Genomic DNA, 16,491 nt, shown 5'->3' with positions numbered 1-16,491 from the left:
CTTGAAACTCACTGTTGGCACGTGTGACACAGGTGCTCCACTGTAACGTGCCCTACGTCACACACACACACACACACACACACCGTGAACACGTTTTACCTGTTGTGAATAACAGGCTGTATTCAACGGGATCCGAGTTAAGCAGTTTAAGGGGGGTACAAATAACAATCTGCATCATGTGTGCACTTACTGAAGGCAATGACTTTAATAAAGACATCTGCAATGATAAAAGCTTTATTCATATCAACACTGCTTGACAGAACAACGTGTGCTGTGCACATCAGTGTATTATTTCTGGATATAGCTTAATCAAAACTCTGTAACACTTAAATATAGATTTGATGTATAATCTAAGGGGCATTTAAGTACCATATAGGTCAGACATGGTCTGGTCCTACAAATCCAGTATTATTTAGATAATAGATTTTCTAATAATTTATAGAATTGTTCTCATTTAACATTCTTGTTCACACACAACAGTCCTGCATTAAATGCCTGATGATTATCACACTAAATAAAACAGAAGCATTAAAATATGCAGGTCAGCGCCAGGGATATTACTTAATGACAAGCTAGAAAATAAAACAAAATACAGCAATTATTAATTATCAAAATACATAATTTACACTGTTGGAGACTACCAAAAGAGGTAAAACAAGACAGTTCCTGCTTCTGTGTCATGGGATAAAGGGTTCTGTAGAACTCAAAGTAGACAGGATAAGCTCCTCCTGGAAGAAAAACAAAAACACACCGGTTCACGCATGTGTTGTGGAAACATTGTGGAAACATTGTTATGATATCATATTACAATGTGTGTGTAAGATTTTGCTTACAGTAGATGATATATTGTCAGAAGAATTAAGGCACTGCTATGGACTGCTCTTTCCTTCTATATGAGCAATCCCAATAAAAGATGGTGGTTCCACCTCTACCAGCTGCAGAGTGGAGTCTTTGTCACCATCCTCCACTCTATTTTCACCATTCTGTGATGGTAAAGAGAGACACAATGTATGCAATTACCGAAGACTTACTGTGTCAGACAACATAAAGAAGCAAAGAAAAGACTGCATTATATTGTTCTACCTTTCTTTCAAAAGCATGATAAAGTCTAAAATAGGTTTAAAAAAAAGATAACATGCTAAATGCTAAGTTGTTAAAGGGCTTTGGAATACAGCAAGTAGTATATATTAAACCCTGAGCTTCAAGTCAATAGGTTAGAGGAACTATTACAAAGTATTCTGCTACTTGTAAGGTTTTATAGTGTTCATGAGTCATTTAACTCACCACTAGTCACAGTGTAAATGGCTGATACAGCACCAAAATGAAACACCACAGTTGCAAAAGTGGTTCTAGTTTCTAAACCAACTAAAGCAGTAGTGGGATAAGTCACACCCTTGTCCACTTCTAGGTAACTCTTTTAAGGGAAAACCCCAAAAAATGCCTTGCTCAGCAGTGCAAAGTGCTCTTCTATTCGAGCATTAATACATAAAAAAAAAAAAAACGCTATGATCAGCGACATTGGTCTCATGAGTAGTCATTTGCAGGTTTCATCTTTATTTAGATATTTAAATCTAAGTATGCTATGCTATCACAACTCACCTTGAGCTCAGATAATCCTTCTGACTCTATGACTGATGAGCGACTTGTGCTTGGGGAGAGGGGTGGTGAGACAGGCAAGTTAGGCGACGTTGGCCCTTGGGATAAGGAGTGGCTCCTTCTCACCGCAGAAGACACTGCCTGGGCAAAGCGGGATGGGGTTACAGGAGAATAGGGCCTCGGGGCTGCGAAGCTCCTAAATTTTGCCAAACTTAACCCCATGCTTGGCTCTTTAGATGACAAACTACTTTGCCTGGTCATTCGCATGAATGCTACATTCTTATCATCCCCCTTGGGGCTCAGCTCAACATTAGCAGCCCCCGTTGTCTCCTCTTGACACTGCACAGGAGGTGGAAAAGGAGGGGGTGGTAAATTTGCTCTGTCTGCACTTCTTTGAGCCTCCCTCTGGCCAGACCCAGGACTGGCGCTGAGCTTCTTTTCTGCTGCTGAGGTTACATAATACCCAGGTGTTTTTTTGGGCTGTGCCAAACGGAAAGAACCAGGCTTAGGTTTAGTTGCAGGTGGAATTTTCATCTCCTTGACTTCTGCTGGTGAACCTGCTTGAGATGCCCCATTAGCAAAGGATGAGATCTTGTCATCCGATTTAGGTGAACTTGTTGGTGATGAGGAATGAATGGATTCAGGTATACTTCCATTAACAGTGCCTTGGGTAGTAGTAGTGCTAGTCAGTAAGTCTTCCCTGGGTATAGTAGAGTGCAGCTCACTTTTTGCTTTTGAGACATCCGTCTGTCCCCTCGGTGCTGTGCTGTCCTCCAGCTGAAGAGACCCAATATTAAGTCCCCCTTCTGGAGCTTCAGGAGGCGCCTCCAATGTCAGTGCAACTTCAAAGTATCTCAGCTTCTCCAGAGATTTCTGTGGCACGATAGTGTACGTTGTCATCCCCACCTTGGGGATGTAGTCCCTTGTAAGCTCGTTGGAAGGCTTGGGCTTTGGCTCAGAATTTGTGGCATAAATAGATGGTGCCTTTGTTGTGGCAGGAGCACTCGGTGTTGAGTCTTGGCACGATAAGGTCTCCGAGGTGTGGGATAAGGCATGTTTGAGATCAGGCGAGTTCACTTCCTCCGTTACAGTGGCCATATCTTTCTTTGCTGCTGATTCAAAGGCAGGTGCATTAGCTGAGGGAGGATTGTCTTCCATGTGTTGTTGTGGAGGCACAGGTGGTGGTGGGAAATCTGTTTGCACTTGAGCATCTTCTCCAGTGGGGCGTGATGTGCTGGTGGCCACCGGGCTCTCCAACCTGTCTGTCTGCTCCCAGAGGGTTACAGTGTTTGCCTGAAGAGAAGCCTGCACTTCCGCATCCTGTGACACAGGGGGAGGGAAGCTGCTGGGTAGAGTGCTGCAATCACCCTCGACACTCTGAGGTGTAGACTCTTCACAGATCGGGTGTTGGCTTACATTTTCAACTGGAGGTGGACCACTATCTGTACAGAAAATAAATACATTAGCAGGTGCAAGATATCTGCAGGACATACGAACAATACCCCTATAATACAAGTGCAAACCCACTAGTATCTGCCAGTTCAGATGAGTCCGTGCCATCAGTTGCCCTCGCATCACTCAGAGTTACAGAATCATTCACTGTGCTCTGCAGTTGACTGTAAAATGAAGCAAAGAGAAGGAATTAAAAGCATTGCTAATACTAATGTTAAAACACGGCTGAGGGTGGAGAAGTAACACTGGAGTTCGTACTTGCCATCTGAGGACAGATCACAAGACTGATCTTCCCCATTTCTCTCCATGGACATCGTGGCCAGTATCTCAGTATCTGGGGACGGGGATTGCAATGAAACATCAGCAGACGTGTTGAGGCTGCAGTCCTCTCCCTGGGTATCACTAGCAGTTGCAGACATTACAGAAGCAGTGGTCTCCTCTTGTTCCATAATCTCCTCCAGTGTGTTAGCAGCTGCACCTCCTGTAAAACGACATCATAAAGAAGACCGGTCAAATCAATCACATTTACCGTACCTGGCATTATAAGTAAAATGTTGCTCGGTTATCAGTGGTGCATCCAACGTTTAATCAAATTAATTGTTTTAAGGACATGTGCTGGCTGTAATAGTATGACAATCTTTCACAAAATTGGAGAAAAAAGTCCCTTAACTGCTTTTAAGTTATTGTTTTTTTCATATGCATGAGAAAAACAAGTATCCAACTGTATTTATTTCAATGCTTATACACAGACATTCACCCTTTCCAATAAAATAACGTTCTACTGACTAAATTGTCTTTTATATCTCAGTCCCTCTTGTCTAGTTCTTAATTTAGCACTCAAAGGAAGCACATAACAGAGGAGCAGAGAGCTAAAGGAATTTCAAGGCTACTTAAACAAAACCGCAGCTTCTCACTGATCTCGGCCTCTGATCTCTACTGAGCAGCACCGGGCTGTTGGGGAAACAGCAGAGGAAATGATCTTTCTCTGTGAACTTGAGTGTTTGAAAAGTGGGAGGACGAAAATGGTGGTGTATACATGTAGACAGCAGTAGTAAACAGTCCGTGATGATTGCACTTTCTATTAATTAGGTCTGGGCGATAGAGAAGGCCACTAGTCAAGGGACTATGGGTAATAAAGGAGTTGTGAGATTTTGTGAGCAACACAGTAAAAGTAAAAAAAGTATAAAGAAAACAAGAAAAAAAAAAAGACGGAGATATAAAACGGCAGTAATTTAAGGGAAAGTAGGCAAGAACAAAAATTGCTTTAGTTATGGGGTGTGGAATATACAAGACACTTTTTGCAATGTCTTATCACAATACATTTGATGGAGTGAAGTGAGTTTTGTTTGTGGTGCTGAAACTAGTTAAGAAACTCTGCAGACACACTATCCTGATTACTTGAACCTTTCTGTTGATAGTTCTCAGAATTGTTCTACTGTGGATTGTCCACAGTAAGTCAAAATATATTATTTTTGAAATGTAATATCAATACTGTGTGGCCACACCCTCCACTCACGGACACAACTAAATGACTAACTGCTAACATCCTTAAAAAAATTAAATAAAGATACAATCTAATTTTCAAGGCTGCATTTCTCCCATATTTGGGGATATTCTTTGTTTTTGCTTTAAATTGCTTTGTATACAGGACGGGTGGAGCTTCCCTCAAAGGACAACTCAGTGAGGGGAAGATGTGTCTACACAATCACAGGAAAGTATGTCAAAGCAAGTTAATTATACTCATCCAAGGAAAAATACCATGGAAATTAGAACCTACAATAACTTCTCATCGTTTGTGGTTTTGATTTTTTCTAAAGTAATTTCACAGGTATCTGAATAGTCAACTTGATTTCAAACTATATGAATTGATCTGTGCATAACATATAAGAGATAAAAGGAGATAAATAGAGACCAGAAAAAAAGGCAGATAAAGCTCAAGAACTAAAACACTAAATTAATGAAAAAGGGCAGTGTAGGAAACTAGTGCCATGCAAATTTACAAAAGAAGCAGAATCTGCAAACATTAACATAAAACTTATTTAGATTAGATTTCTGTGCTCTAACCACCATGTAGTTCCCGTGATCCATGTATCCTAAACAGGGCTGTAGGGTTTCAAATGAGCCACTGTTCAATAATGACCACTAGGAGGCACAAGAGTCATAAAAGTTGTAGTCTCGGGCTGCAAAGTTAAATGTCTTTGAGGCCAAAGTATACAAGACAAATCATCACAGAACAGGCTATATTTGATATTATATTTTAAGGCAGCAGTGAAACAATCTATGATGAAATAAAAAACATAGCCATCCCACTGGGTAATGATACGAATTCCTAAATGTAAACAGAGACAAACCTTGCAAACTTTCATCCAGAGGAACTGTTTCTTGGACAGCAGCACTGGGGGATGTGGGGGGTGGAGGAGCTTTGCGTTTGGTTCTCTTTAATGAAGACTCTGCTGAGGACCCACGACTTAAACCAGCCATCTATGGTACATACAAAGATTTGATACAAGTTATATAATCAATGTACCTGAACACAGAGATCATAAGCCTTTCATTTGACAATAACTATGCTGACACATCAGAGCGTCTGTGTTAATATACACCCACCTGGTCTCTGTCCAGTTGGGCAGTAGGTTCAGAATGAAGTCTCCGGCGAGTGCTGAGGTCCGAGGTGCAGCTCTGGGACACCACAATTGGGGGTGGGGGTGCACGTCTCTTCTTTGGCACATCGATGGATAGTGTAGGGGAGCTGAGCGGAGACGAATTGGAGCTAGGTAAGGCCATGCTGAGGGGTCGAGGCTTGCTCACTAGCACAGGAGAAGCTGGGGCACTGGCTGTCGTTGCCTTTAAAGAACAAACATCCAATCAGAACATGACAAGAGGCCTGTTCCCAAACTTCAACCAATGGCAAACCAAAGTCAACAAACCTCCCTCTGAACATTTGAAGTTACTTTATAATAGAGCTGAATATTTGCATAATCAGCATATGAAGAAAAATACTGGTTAAAAATGACCTGGTTAGATTTCTTCTTGCTTTTTCTAAACTTGCTGAAGAGCCCTTTGTTTTCTTTCTCTTTCTGATTTTTATCTTTGCCTGGCATCACTGCTCCTGAAAAAAAAACACAGTTGCAAGATAAGATTGGTCACAAATATGGCCGCTCTGTTAATATCAACCATGCAGTTTTCAAAGTGAAATACCTGCATGCGTTGGTGAGGCTGGACAAACAGGGGAAGGAGGTTGTCCTGCAAAGCCAACAAGCAAGAGACTTAGCACAATAACAAGTGAGCTGATGAGGTACAGTATGAAACAGTTTGGTTGATTTGCTAAAATGCAGCAAGGTTTGATTCTTACCTTTAGTGTCTCTTGCATAAACTTCCCTTATTGCATAATCATTTAGAGAGCTGGACAAGTCCAAAGGGGCCAGTGATTGAACATCTCTCCACAGAACGGTAGTCTCAATGTCAAATTCGCATTTCTCACAGATGGCTGGTAAGTGGTCAGCCAGGGGAACGCGAGGATTAACACGTAGTATAGTTTTCTGGGTCTTTCTGTAGTTTATCACCATCCGAACAGTTGCCTAGGGAATAAAAAAAAATGTGCCACTTTGATCAAATCTGTTAACTCACCATGAAGAGCAAAAGGTTTACTGCATGCGCCAACATGGTGTCACGTCGCTTTAATGTACCTCGGGCATCTGAGGACCTGTCTTCTTATTTTTATCCTCCCCTTTAGGTTTAAGTATGATCTTCTCTGCATCCAAAGTTCCTATGAGAGCATTGGGCTTGAGTTTGGTGTTGTTCTTGTTGGCGGTGACCAGTTCTAAGGTGTGGCTGGATGGGTTGAGGTGATACTTTGCACAAAGCGTCACTAATAGATCCATCAGGGGTTTGCTGAAAGACATGGAGGACACGATAAAACAAAAACAAAATCATTTGTTTGGCATAAGAGGGGAGACCGTGAGACGAGATCTGGTTAAGTGACAGTTACACAATGCTAAGTAGAACATTATGATCAAAGCAATTTTGAAATCAAGGAAAATTATGTACGAGTTGACACTGCGACTCGATCAATTGACTAGTCAATGCAGCTCTTATTGTTTGGAGAAAATAAGACAAAGTTTACATTTTAAAAAGCTGTGCAGAATGTGTTGAAACAATACAAAGCAAATGTACAGTAACTTGCAGTAGCAACAGAAGTCGCATGGAGCTTTCTTGACACTGATAATACAGTTTAAAATGAATCCTCAAAATAAAGCGTTTACTCTGTTGTGTGGGCACTTAGAAATGGTTTAGAGGAAGAGAAGAAGAATTCAGCGCTTAATCCATTCATATTGGATTGGTCTCGGTCATTTCTCAAGAGGCCAAGGTGCAAACGAAATCCAGAAAAGAACATTGTGAGAACGATAATGATATCTTAAGTAAACTCTGTTGATGGAATGACTGAACTATGTGAGTGAGCAGACTCATAGAAGGACACACAGACCTTTTGCTGAAAACTTTGACGTACTGGTGTGTTGGGACGTTGACTTGTAGGTTGTGCGGACCTAGCTTAAGATTTGTGTGTAATCTTATCGCACCATAGCATGCAATCAAGAGATAATATTCGGAATTTAAGATGAAAAACTTATTTAATCATGTCTTACATCATTTGGTGAGAAGACAAGAATGAAGAAATGTAATACATTTGATTCCCAGTACAAATATTAACTAAAACCACACATTCAACTACTCCACCTATCTGACTCAGTCTGACTGGAACTGCTCTTAATCTCATCTTAATGTGATGACTTAATCAGATATCATGATGTTGTGTTTAAATATAATATTGAAATTGTTTAGTATGAAAAAAATACAGAACGGTGTTCAAATTGCATGACAGTGCTCTAACGGTACCTTCCATGGACTGTGGTCATTTCTTCTACTCCGCCAGGCAGAACCACAACCAGAGAGAGGTCTGCATCAATAAGGTTCTCCTTCTGGTCCATGGTTAAATGAAGGGTTCCTGGGTACCACTGGGAGAGACCTGGGGAATCCAGCTTTTTTAGTCCTGGTGGGGATGGTGCTTTGCTTTTGGTCGACACCCTGTAGTTGGACAAGAGAGTGTAAATTATTCTCAGAGTTGCTTCAGCATTTGTTTAATAGTCAGATTGCTATGACAAATTAATACTTTTGAGATGACTGGGAATGTTTTTCCACTCGCATGCATTTGTGTGCATTTATAGAAAAAAGAAAAAAAAACGCCATTGGAATTGTCTCTGCTATCTCAGACAATACTCTGATTGAAAATCAAAGTGCAGCAGACAGCATGAAAGGAATCCTTTCTTCCTCAGGTTTTAGAAAGCAGTGAGGCTATTACATGTGGGAGTTCAAGTCCACTTTGCAAACAAGTCACAAGACAACCAAGTGGACAGATTTACTCATTGAGCCTGAAGAAATGGCTGTGAATGGACAGACATGTGAGAGATAAAAAGAGTTTCTTACACTGTTGACTGGTTTTTCTTGCCTATGTTGGAGTCAAATTGATTTATAGTGTAGTGTATGTTCTTTTTAATATAGAGGCAACACCCCCATGCATTGGTGAACATCACTTGGTGTGCTAGGATTTTGTTTTAAAGTGTGACTAACTATACAATACTCATTTCAGTTTTGAAGGGCGTTTTTGAGTGTTTGTCTTGGCTCAACATTCCTGGAAACTCTGTCAATACAGTGTGGTAGAGAGCAGTCGTGTGAGAGTTACAGACTGACCAGGTATGCCTCACAAAACCAAAAGAAAAAGAAAAAAAATCACTGCCCAAGATATTTCATATAACACTGATTTCATTCATCCCAAGATTTTCTGTAAGCTGGCCATCAGTTGGACAATGATGCACAGTAAATCTGTGATGCATCAGATAATTACACCGTTGTCGTAATGCTCCTGAGAGATGGTGGATAATAAAAACCTGCTGTCTGTAAACAAAAGAAAAGATTTGATTTGAACAGGGTCGTCATTATACGATTTTAAGGCAAGCTGTAACACATTTAGGTTCGTGTTAACGTTCACTTGAAATGAAACGCTACAGATGGTATGACAACATACCAAAGCAAAGAAGTTCACTTCAAGTCAGCTACGGTCAAACTATTGTACTGCAATGTCATCAAGTTGTTCAGTGGGCCAAGGAATCAATAACCTTAGGAGATATTCAAGTGTCACATCATTCGGTTTGCAGAGAGATAAAACAGGCATTTGCAGACCCACTGCCTTGAATTATAGCCTGTAAAGTCTCTAGTGGGGGCACAAACAGAGGAATCCGAGCAATGCAAGGTCACAGGCTCCACTGAGGCACGTCTAGCAAAGGATTATTAGTCTTGCTATGGGGCCGGCTGTCCTTAAACACGGACTATAACATAAATGAAAAACACACACACACACACAAACTGTTTTGATGCAGTATGTCTATGTCATACACAAAGTCAAATTCCTTGTATGCGTGGCCAATAAAGCTAATTCTGTATTATAAAGTACAAAATTGCATTAGCACAACCCTGCAAGCCATTTATCGTGTGCTTTCTTGTCTCAATCATGTCTGCTGAAAAGGTATTTTTTAAAGATCATGGATTGTTTCTCGTTTGTGGCTGCCAATGCAATAGTTTTGTTTTGTAGAAACATGTCTAGCGTAGCATCGATGCTACGCTAGACATGTTTCGACAAAACATTAAATAACTTTGGAACAGTTTGTGTTCCAATAAACGGCTGTAACAGAAAGAAAAGGTGTATTTGCACTCAACTTCACATGGAGCGCCAAAGCCCCTAAATACAACTTTCCATGTTGGTGATTATAGAGTTTTTCAACAAAACACAAGTTTTTTCAAATATGGTATGCTCACACCAAAGTAAGGCATGATGGTGACTTTACACTGCACCAGCAACAAAGGAATTGTTCCCATGATTAATATGATGAATAACATTTCATACTGACTGAATGAATAAGCACAGAGGCAAGAAAATAAAACTATGTGCAGGTGTTTCTTTGTCTATGTAGGCATTAGAGGGTTAATGTCTTTTAGGCTAGTACCATTATAGGGAACTCATTATCATAAAATCCTGATACAACTTTAATGGTGATTTTTTTCTAGTCTTAAAGGAAAACTTTGCCAGTTTAGAAATGATCTATTTCCTTGTCATGTGGACGAGTGGCTACTGTACATACTGTACCTTATTCATGAATGATTCTGTGGTTCTACAGTAGCGTGTGCTGTGATAAATAGCAAAATTCCTAAAGCAACTACATGACAAGCTTTGAAATCCATTCCTGTGTCTGAGCAATGTGTACTGTTTTATCTGACAGTAAGGGTTAGCCAGACAACAGGCAGCACAATGACCTGAGGTAGCAAACAAATAAATAAACAAGCAACAAGCAGTGGGAGACAACAGAAACAAACTTGTTTATCTGTTCATCTTTAATAATAATAGTGCCAGTAGCCAGGATGATAAAGCCACACGATCTAGCACAGACATTAACAAACAAACCCAAATAATATTGTGTGTGTGTGTGACAGAAACCACTTTCTTGAAAAAAATAAAGAGGAGAGTTCCACTGCACACCTCTCTCCCAGGGACCCCTGGATAAGGTTGTGCCCGCTTTTCCTAAATCCAATATATGTACAACTTGGGGTTCAGTGTCTTGCTCACACTTGTGTCCTGTTATAGTAGTTGGGATATCCCCCAGATCTGCATTGTATAAAGTTTGCATTATACTTACAGCACTATTAATCAGATGACTCATTTGAAAGGGGTCAGGCATTGGGTGTGACCAGATGCCAGCTGCTAAGTTGTGTAAAGACCTCATTCTGCGTAAGGCTGAGTGCATCCTCTGGGACTGGGAGGTTACACCTAAGCTATCGGGGCAAAGGAAGAACTCTACAAAGGTAAATAAGAACAGCAAGGTTCAGCAAGTCTTTTGTTCCTTCAGCGATTTGTTAAATGAGAGGGATGGGGTAAAAAAATGGGATAGGATTCAATGGTATTTTGGTCAGCGCTAGGTGGAATGGTAAATCTTATGCAATATTTGTATGGAACAATATATTTATTAGTTAAATATAATGTTGATACAGAGTTTGTTTCTCAGGGATCATGTAGCCTACTCATATCAAAGTATTTATTTGTCTCTATATTAGTTTGTGTGTGTGTGTGTATCAGCGTATGCTAGAGCGAGGACAGTGCTTTATGTGTGTGTGTGTCTGCATGCACCATGTGCGTCTGTTTGAGTGCATGTCAGAGCGTGGGTGTTTGGAAATGCTCTCCCTGTGTGAGTGTGTGCATACGTGGGTGTGTGTTTGTGTTGGAGGGGTGGAAGTGAGGGGACCCTTATTGTATATTTGTATTTATATCTGGTTTTATGTACGTCTGCTCCTCGACCACCAGAATTTCCATATTTAGGACAATCCAGTTTACCTTGACATGGACTATCGCCTACTTATGTAGCAGAGGTGTTTGTTTGAAGCTTCTTAGTAACTTTTAGCTTATTATTTTGGTGGTTTTGTCTACAAATTTATTGTATGGTTTGGTCTTAATCCCATCAATCCGGTTTCCAACAGCAGCTGCTTTTAAGCAAAGACAAGACAAAATAAATCCACTGCCAATCCAACAGCAAACAAAGTTAACCAGCTGGTGACGACAGATGAACATCTAGTAAGCAAATGTAAGATATTGTTCTAAGGAGTTGCTGGACCACTAGAGTTAGAAGTGAATAATGAACTTAATATTTCTCATGTGGCAAACAAACGCCAAGAAGGCATATGCTGACATGTTAGCCATCACAACGTTAAAAGGGCAGGTTCTCTTGATACGTTGATTTTCAGGGCTGTCTGTGTCTATCAGCTCGTTTTGGAGTTCATCTGTTTTCAATTGGATGAAATCTCGATTGAATTTTGCTTTACACTGCCTGTCATCATTTCCACCAAAGAAACCTGACAGTCTGAATGCCGCTTTAAGCAAGATCATCAACTTTGTCCAATAAAAAACTGAGAAGAGAAGAAGGAATTGCCATGACATTTGCCTGCTGATATGAATTATCTAAAGAAGATAAAAAAGTATTGATAGTGTTGAAATTGATATTACCACACAATAAGATTTCCACTTCACACATGGAATTGTATAATACAACAAACTGATTTCCATAACATTTGCAAAGTACACAGATGCTCCCGAGAACAGTATAATGACACAAAACGTTTAGCCCCCTGAATGGTCTAAAAACCAATAAATTGCCAGTATGTTGTTCATTTTATCCAAAACGATCATACAGTAGTATGGCATGTAACTCTACCACTGTAATTGTATCACTGCCACCTATAAGAATCAGCAGCGGTGCTTTTATATACTGATGTGTTAAAAAGTAAACCTTCTGAACCCCAACTGGTCAGTTTAGAAGGCTGCAGAGAAGTAGGGAAGGGTGTGTTGGATTAATAATAATACACAGAATACACATTGCAGTTGTGGACCCACCATGACCATGAATGATGCCATGAATTCCCTGCACTTATGTCAATAGACATAAACAGACATTTACACTGTGGTCTCTAGTGGGTACAAAGTCCTGATTTCATGGCTGTTCATTTGGCAATGGGATTGTAATCCTTTAGCACAGAGTCTAAAATGTTTCCTTTCACACATGCTCTAAAACGGAGCAAGTTGATTTACATAAACGATGCAACTGCCATGTGATTCTTCTAATTAAAATGTGATTTTTTTTTTTTGCCATGTAATATTTGAATAAGCCAAAATGGCAAAAATACACAACAGCTGTGCCTCAGTCACAGGGTCAGCCCAGCTTCTACAGCTGTGTCATCAGTGATTTTATCAAGACACCTCGAGCAGGTGACAGACACGGACACACAGGACGGTTTGTTTGTGCCATCCAGGCCTGTGTGTTTTTTTTTCAGAAGCACAGGGTGCTGCTGAATGAGAAGAGACGTGTTGAAGCTTGACTCCGCTGATGCCTCATTCACAGGGTTTCCCCTCGGAGGTCTGACACTCACAAACAAGCCCATTCAATACCAGAGGGCATGCTTGAAAGACGTGATCACAGACGACCATGAAATAACAGACCCGCTGTCATTGTGCCATTTGTTACGATTCATAATTAATGCAAACAGATGGACTCTGAAACAAGTATCCAGTATGATATAATGTATAAGTACTGCATGCTATAATGGTATGTATAGTCTTGGTTTAACTGCATCTCTCAATTGATTTGTGATGCGAATATGTGACATGCTTCAAACAGACGTCTGGTGCTCTTGTTCACACCCGAGGAAAATATGCAGGACAACTTGACACAGTAGGTGTGGAATGCTTAAATCAGCATGATTAGGTTTTAACTTAACGTCAACTGATAAACCTCAAAATAATAAAAGAAAACAAAAAGGACAGTATAATATCCAGATGCTGCTCCTTGTGAGAAAATACTTCAAATACTTTTGTGCTTATGGGTGAAAAAGACACACGTGTGACTGAGAATGACAAGAGGGACACAGGCGAGAGAGAAAGTTGGACGAATGGTGGGAATACATATCTGTCCTTTGTTAAAAGCGACCAAAAATGAAAAGATAAATCGTAATATCAGCAGCAGTCAACCAGCAGAAAGAGGAAATATCCAAATTCTCTACATTCCATTACATTTTGTTCCAGCTGGCATGACTGTTACCAGAAACATTTCAGTTGAAATCGATTTCCGCCCTATCAATTAAAAGGCCTTCAGGCATATCTTGGATCAAATGTAGCAATGAGCAGGTGGGAGCAGCCCAGAGAAGAAACCAGACCAAAGCAGTGGTAGAAATGAGCTTTTTCTTTGAGGTTCTGAGGAGGTGGAGGATTAGCAGAAATACCTAATGTGGTATGTTAGCAGCTGCTGGGTAGCAGGACGGCACACACTGGAGTGGTGGGTTCATGTACAAAGAAACAAACAAGAGACCCTTCTGCTCAGTCACACTTCCAGACAACACCCAACATTATTTTAAGAAACATGAGCAACAATTAAATGCTCCAATGACAAAACACTCCCAGAACTCTACCAGCAACAGTTTACTAGCTAGCTGTACATTCAAATGTACACGCTCAAACATGCCCAACACACCTTCCACTTCGGGACAAAACACATAGACTGTGAGTGGTCTGAATAAAAACATTCAGGACACAAAAATACTTCAAGGACCTCAACAAACACTTTTAAGAGCGAGTCAGTGAGAGCTCTGCTGTGCTGTACAGATGACTATCGACTATTACTAGGAGAAAAAAAACAGAAATGTAAAGAGCAGGTGTGGCAGACCTGCTTTTCCTCTCCGTTTGCCAACGTTTCCTTCCATGCTCTTACCTCTTAGCCGAAGGTTGTCTCAGCTCAAATAATTCCCATTCTGCTGTGTATCTCCCACGAGTAGTCAGACGGACTAAACTCTACCAGCACAGCTTGCAAAAGGCCCACCTTTATGCCACGCCCCAAGCTGCGACATCAAAAATCTGTCCCCTCCACCTAAAGCCTGTCTAACCCCCTCGCTGCGTCTCTGAAAGCTCCAGCTCACAGGGTGTAAGTGGCACTCCCCCCGTGGTCATGAGCAGAAAGGTAAGCAGCTTTGCCTCCCTGTGCAGACATGAACCTGTGGGTGGGGCCAGTGGAGCAAGAGCACACTGAAAACACCCTGCAGCATGCCGCTCACTTTGGTAGCTCAGGAACTTACACAAGAGTGGTTTGTTTTAATCATACATGATACTTGTAATCATGCTGGTGATCATGTGATCATCGGGGTAAAACAACAAGAGGAGTCTGACAGACTAAAGCACTTCTCCCCAGCCCCTAATCTAATCAGGTACTTCACCTGTGTTTGCTTTTCATTACGATAAACACGGGCACCTTTTCACAACCACACCTTACTGACTCATCCGATAATTATGCTCGAAGGCTTGTCAGTTGAGCGCAACGACAAAGGCATGAAATAACATATACATGTCCAAACAGTAAGCATTCCCTCACATTCGGATTGTGATGATTAAACTATTTTTCCTCCGGCATTAAACTCCTGGTGAAACTCTTCAATAATTTCACATAATTTCAGATAACATGCTTTAACTCAAAAGCAAAAAAAAATAACTTTGACTAACATAATATTCTGAAGTCAATAAACATATTCATGGTAACAGTCAAAAGGCTGCACATTGCACTTAACTCCAGGCAGAGAAAGCACAGCCTTTGGAATTTTTCTGATGTTGTCATTATTAAGTTAATCAACACTTAATTTAAAAAGCTTTCAATCTAAAATAGCAAAGCAAGCTGTACACCGACTGGTACAGGAGCATTAACGTTGACTTTCCATTGTGCAATAAGTGCTCATTGCCAGCACGTTATCAGTAGCCCTACACTTTCACTTCAGAATGTGCTACATTCTACAAACACCACCAGCGAAAACCACCAGACGATAAGGAGGTGGAGTGGTGAATGGAGATGTTAGTGTGTAGCAGCAGGTCGGGAGGGGGTGGAGTTAAAGGGGGGGGGGGGGGGGGGGGGTCCCTGAGGAAAGACAAAACACAGGGCCACAGCTGAATAATTTGGTGAGAGGTCACTCACAGTAAACACAAGCTTTTTAAAGAGGGTCTGGAAAGGCCATTACTACATAAGCAGTGTGGGATGGAAGGAGATTAGGGAGAAAAAGAGCACAGGGACTATATGAGAACTTCCCACTTCCTATGTGTATTGTTATTGCTATTATTATTGCAGGCAAAACAAAAACTTTTTTTCCCACAGCACAGGCCTGGTCACACTCAAACTCTCAGGGCGTCTTCAACACCATTGTGTACAGTAGAATTCTGACATTATTAGCTTATCAATGCAGCGCGTAATATCCCTTTGTAGGGATTCACTCAGTATTATTACTCCCTGTGGTGCCCCCCCCCCTACACTACATGTTGTACAGTGCCTAATACTACAGCAGATCCAGGGTAAGATAGCAGGTCTGCCAGCCAGTTAGGTAATGAGATTTGAGATTACATGGGGAGATCTCTTAGTTCCCTAACAATGCCCCCAAACAGCAGATGTCAGTGAACTGGGGTCCGCTGTGGTACATTACCCTCACCTTATCTCAGAGCAGCTCAAATATGTTTACTCTAAACATTGCACTGAACCAAACATATGTTTCTGCATAGAAAAAAAAGAAAAAATAACATGCATGAATAATATGCACAAAAAAGATAATGTAATTATCTCTGCAGCTTCTGGTAACTTCACCAAATGTGTGCTTTTTGAAGTAAGACCAACAAAATAACTTGGTGAGACAGAAAGCTCTCCCTTGAGTCATCATTAGAACTATCACACTGCATCCTTTCATGTGAAACAATGCAGTATTGTCTGCAGTGGGGCATCTTTCGAAAGGCACAGCAGCATGCTCTACCTCTTCTGCTCGTCACATGAACTG

At 40.9% G+C, this 16,491-nt stretch overlaps 1 protein-coding gene across 1 annotated transcript; it reads right to left on the bottom strand.

The window, feature by feature from the left end:
* Positions 1 to 218: 218 nt before the first annotated feature.
* cobll1b (cordon-bleu WH2 repeat protein-like 1b) lies at positions 219 to 14,651 on the bottom strand. Its single transcript, XM_079169730.1, has 13 exons — positions 14,403 to 14,651; positions 7,942 to 8,130; positions 6,735 to 6,939; positions 6,401 to 6,626; positions 6,247 to 6,291; positions 6,063 to 6,157; positions 5,656 to 5,892; positions 5,400 to 5,529; positions 3,307 to 3,529; positions 3,124 to 3,212; positions 1,600 to 3,038; positions 834 to 983; positions 219 to 728 (listed from the first exon to the last, which is right to left on the bottom strand). The coding sequence occupies exons 2-12, from the start codon at positions 8,031 to 8,033 to the stop codon at positions 870 to 872; spliced, it is 2,895 nt and encodes a 964-aa protein (XP_079025856.1). The 5' UTR covers positions 8,034 to 8,130; positions 14,403 to 14,651; the 3' UTR covers positions 219 to 728; positions 834 to 869.
* Between the last annotated feature and the right edge of the window lie 1,840 nt (positions 14,652 to 16,491).

The sequence above is a fragment of the Pholis gunnellus genome (genome assembly GCF_910591455.1).
Source record: "Pholis gunnellus genome assembly, chromosome: 12".
Lineage (NCBI taxonomy): Eukaryota > Metazoa > Chordata > Actinopteri > Perciformes > Pholidae > Pholis > Pholis gunnellus.
This window is presented reverse-complemented; position numbering and strand designations above follow the sequence as displayed.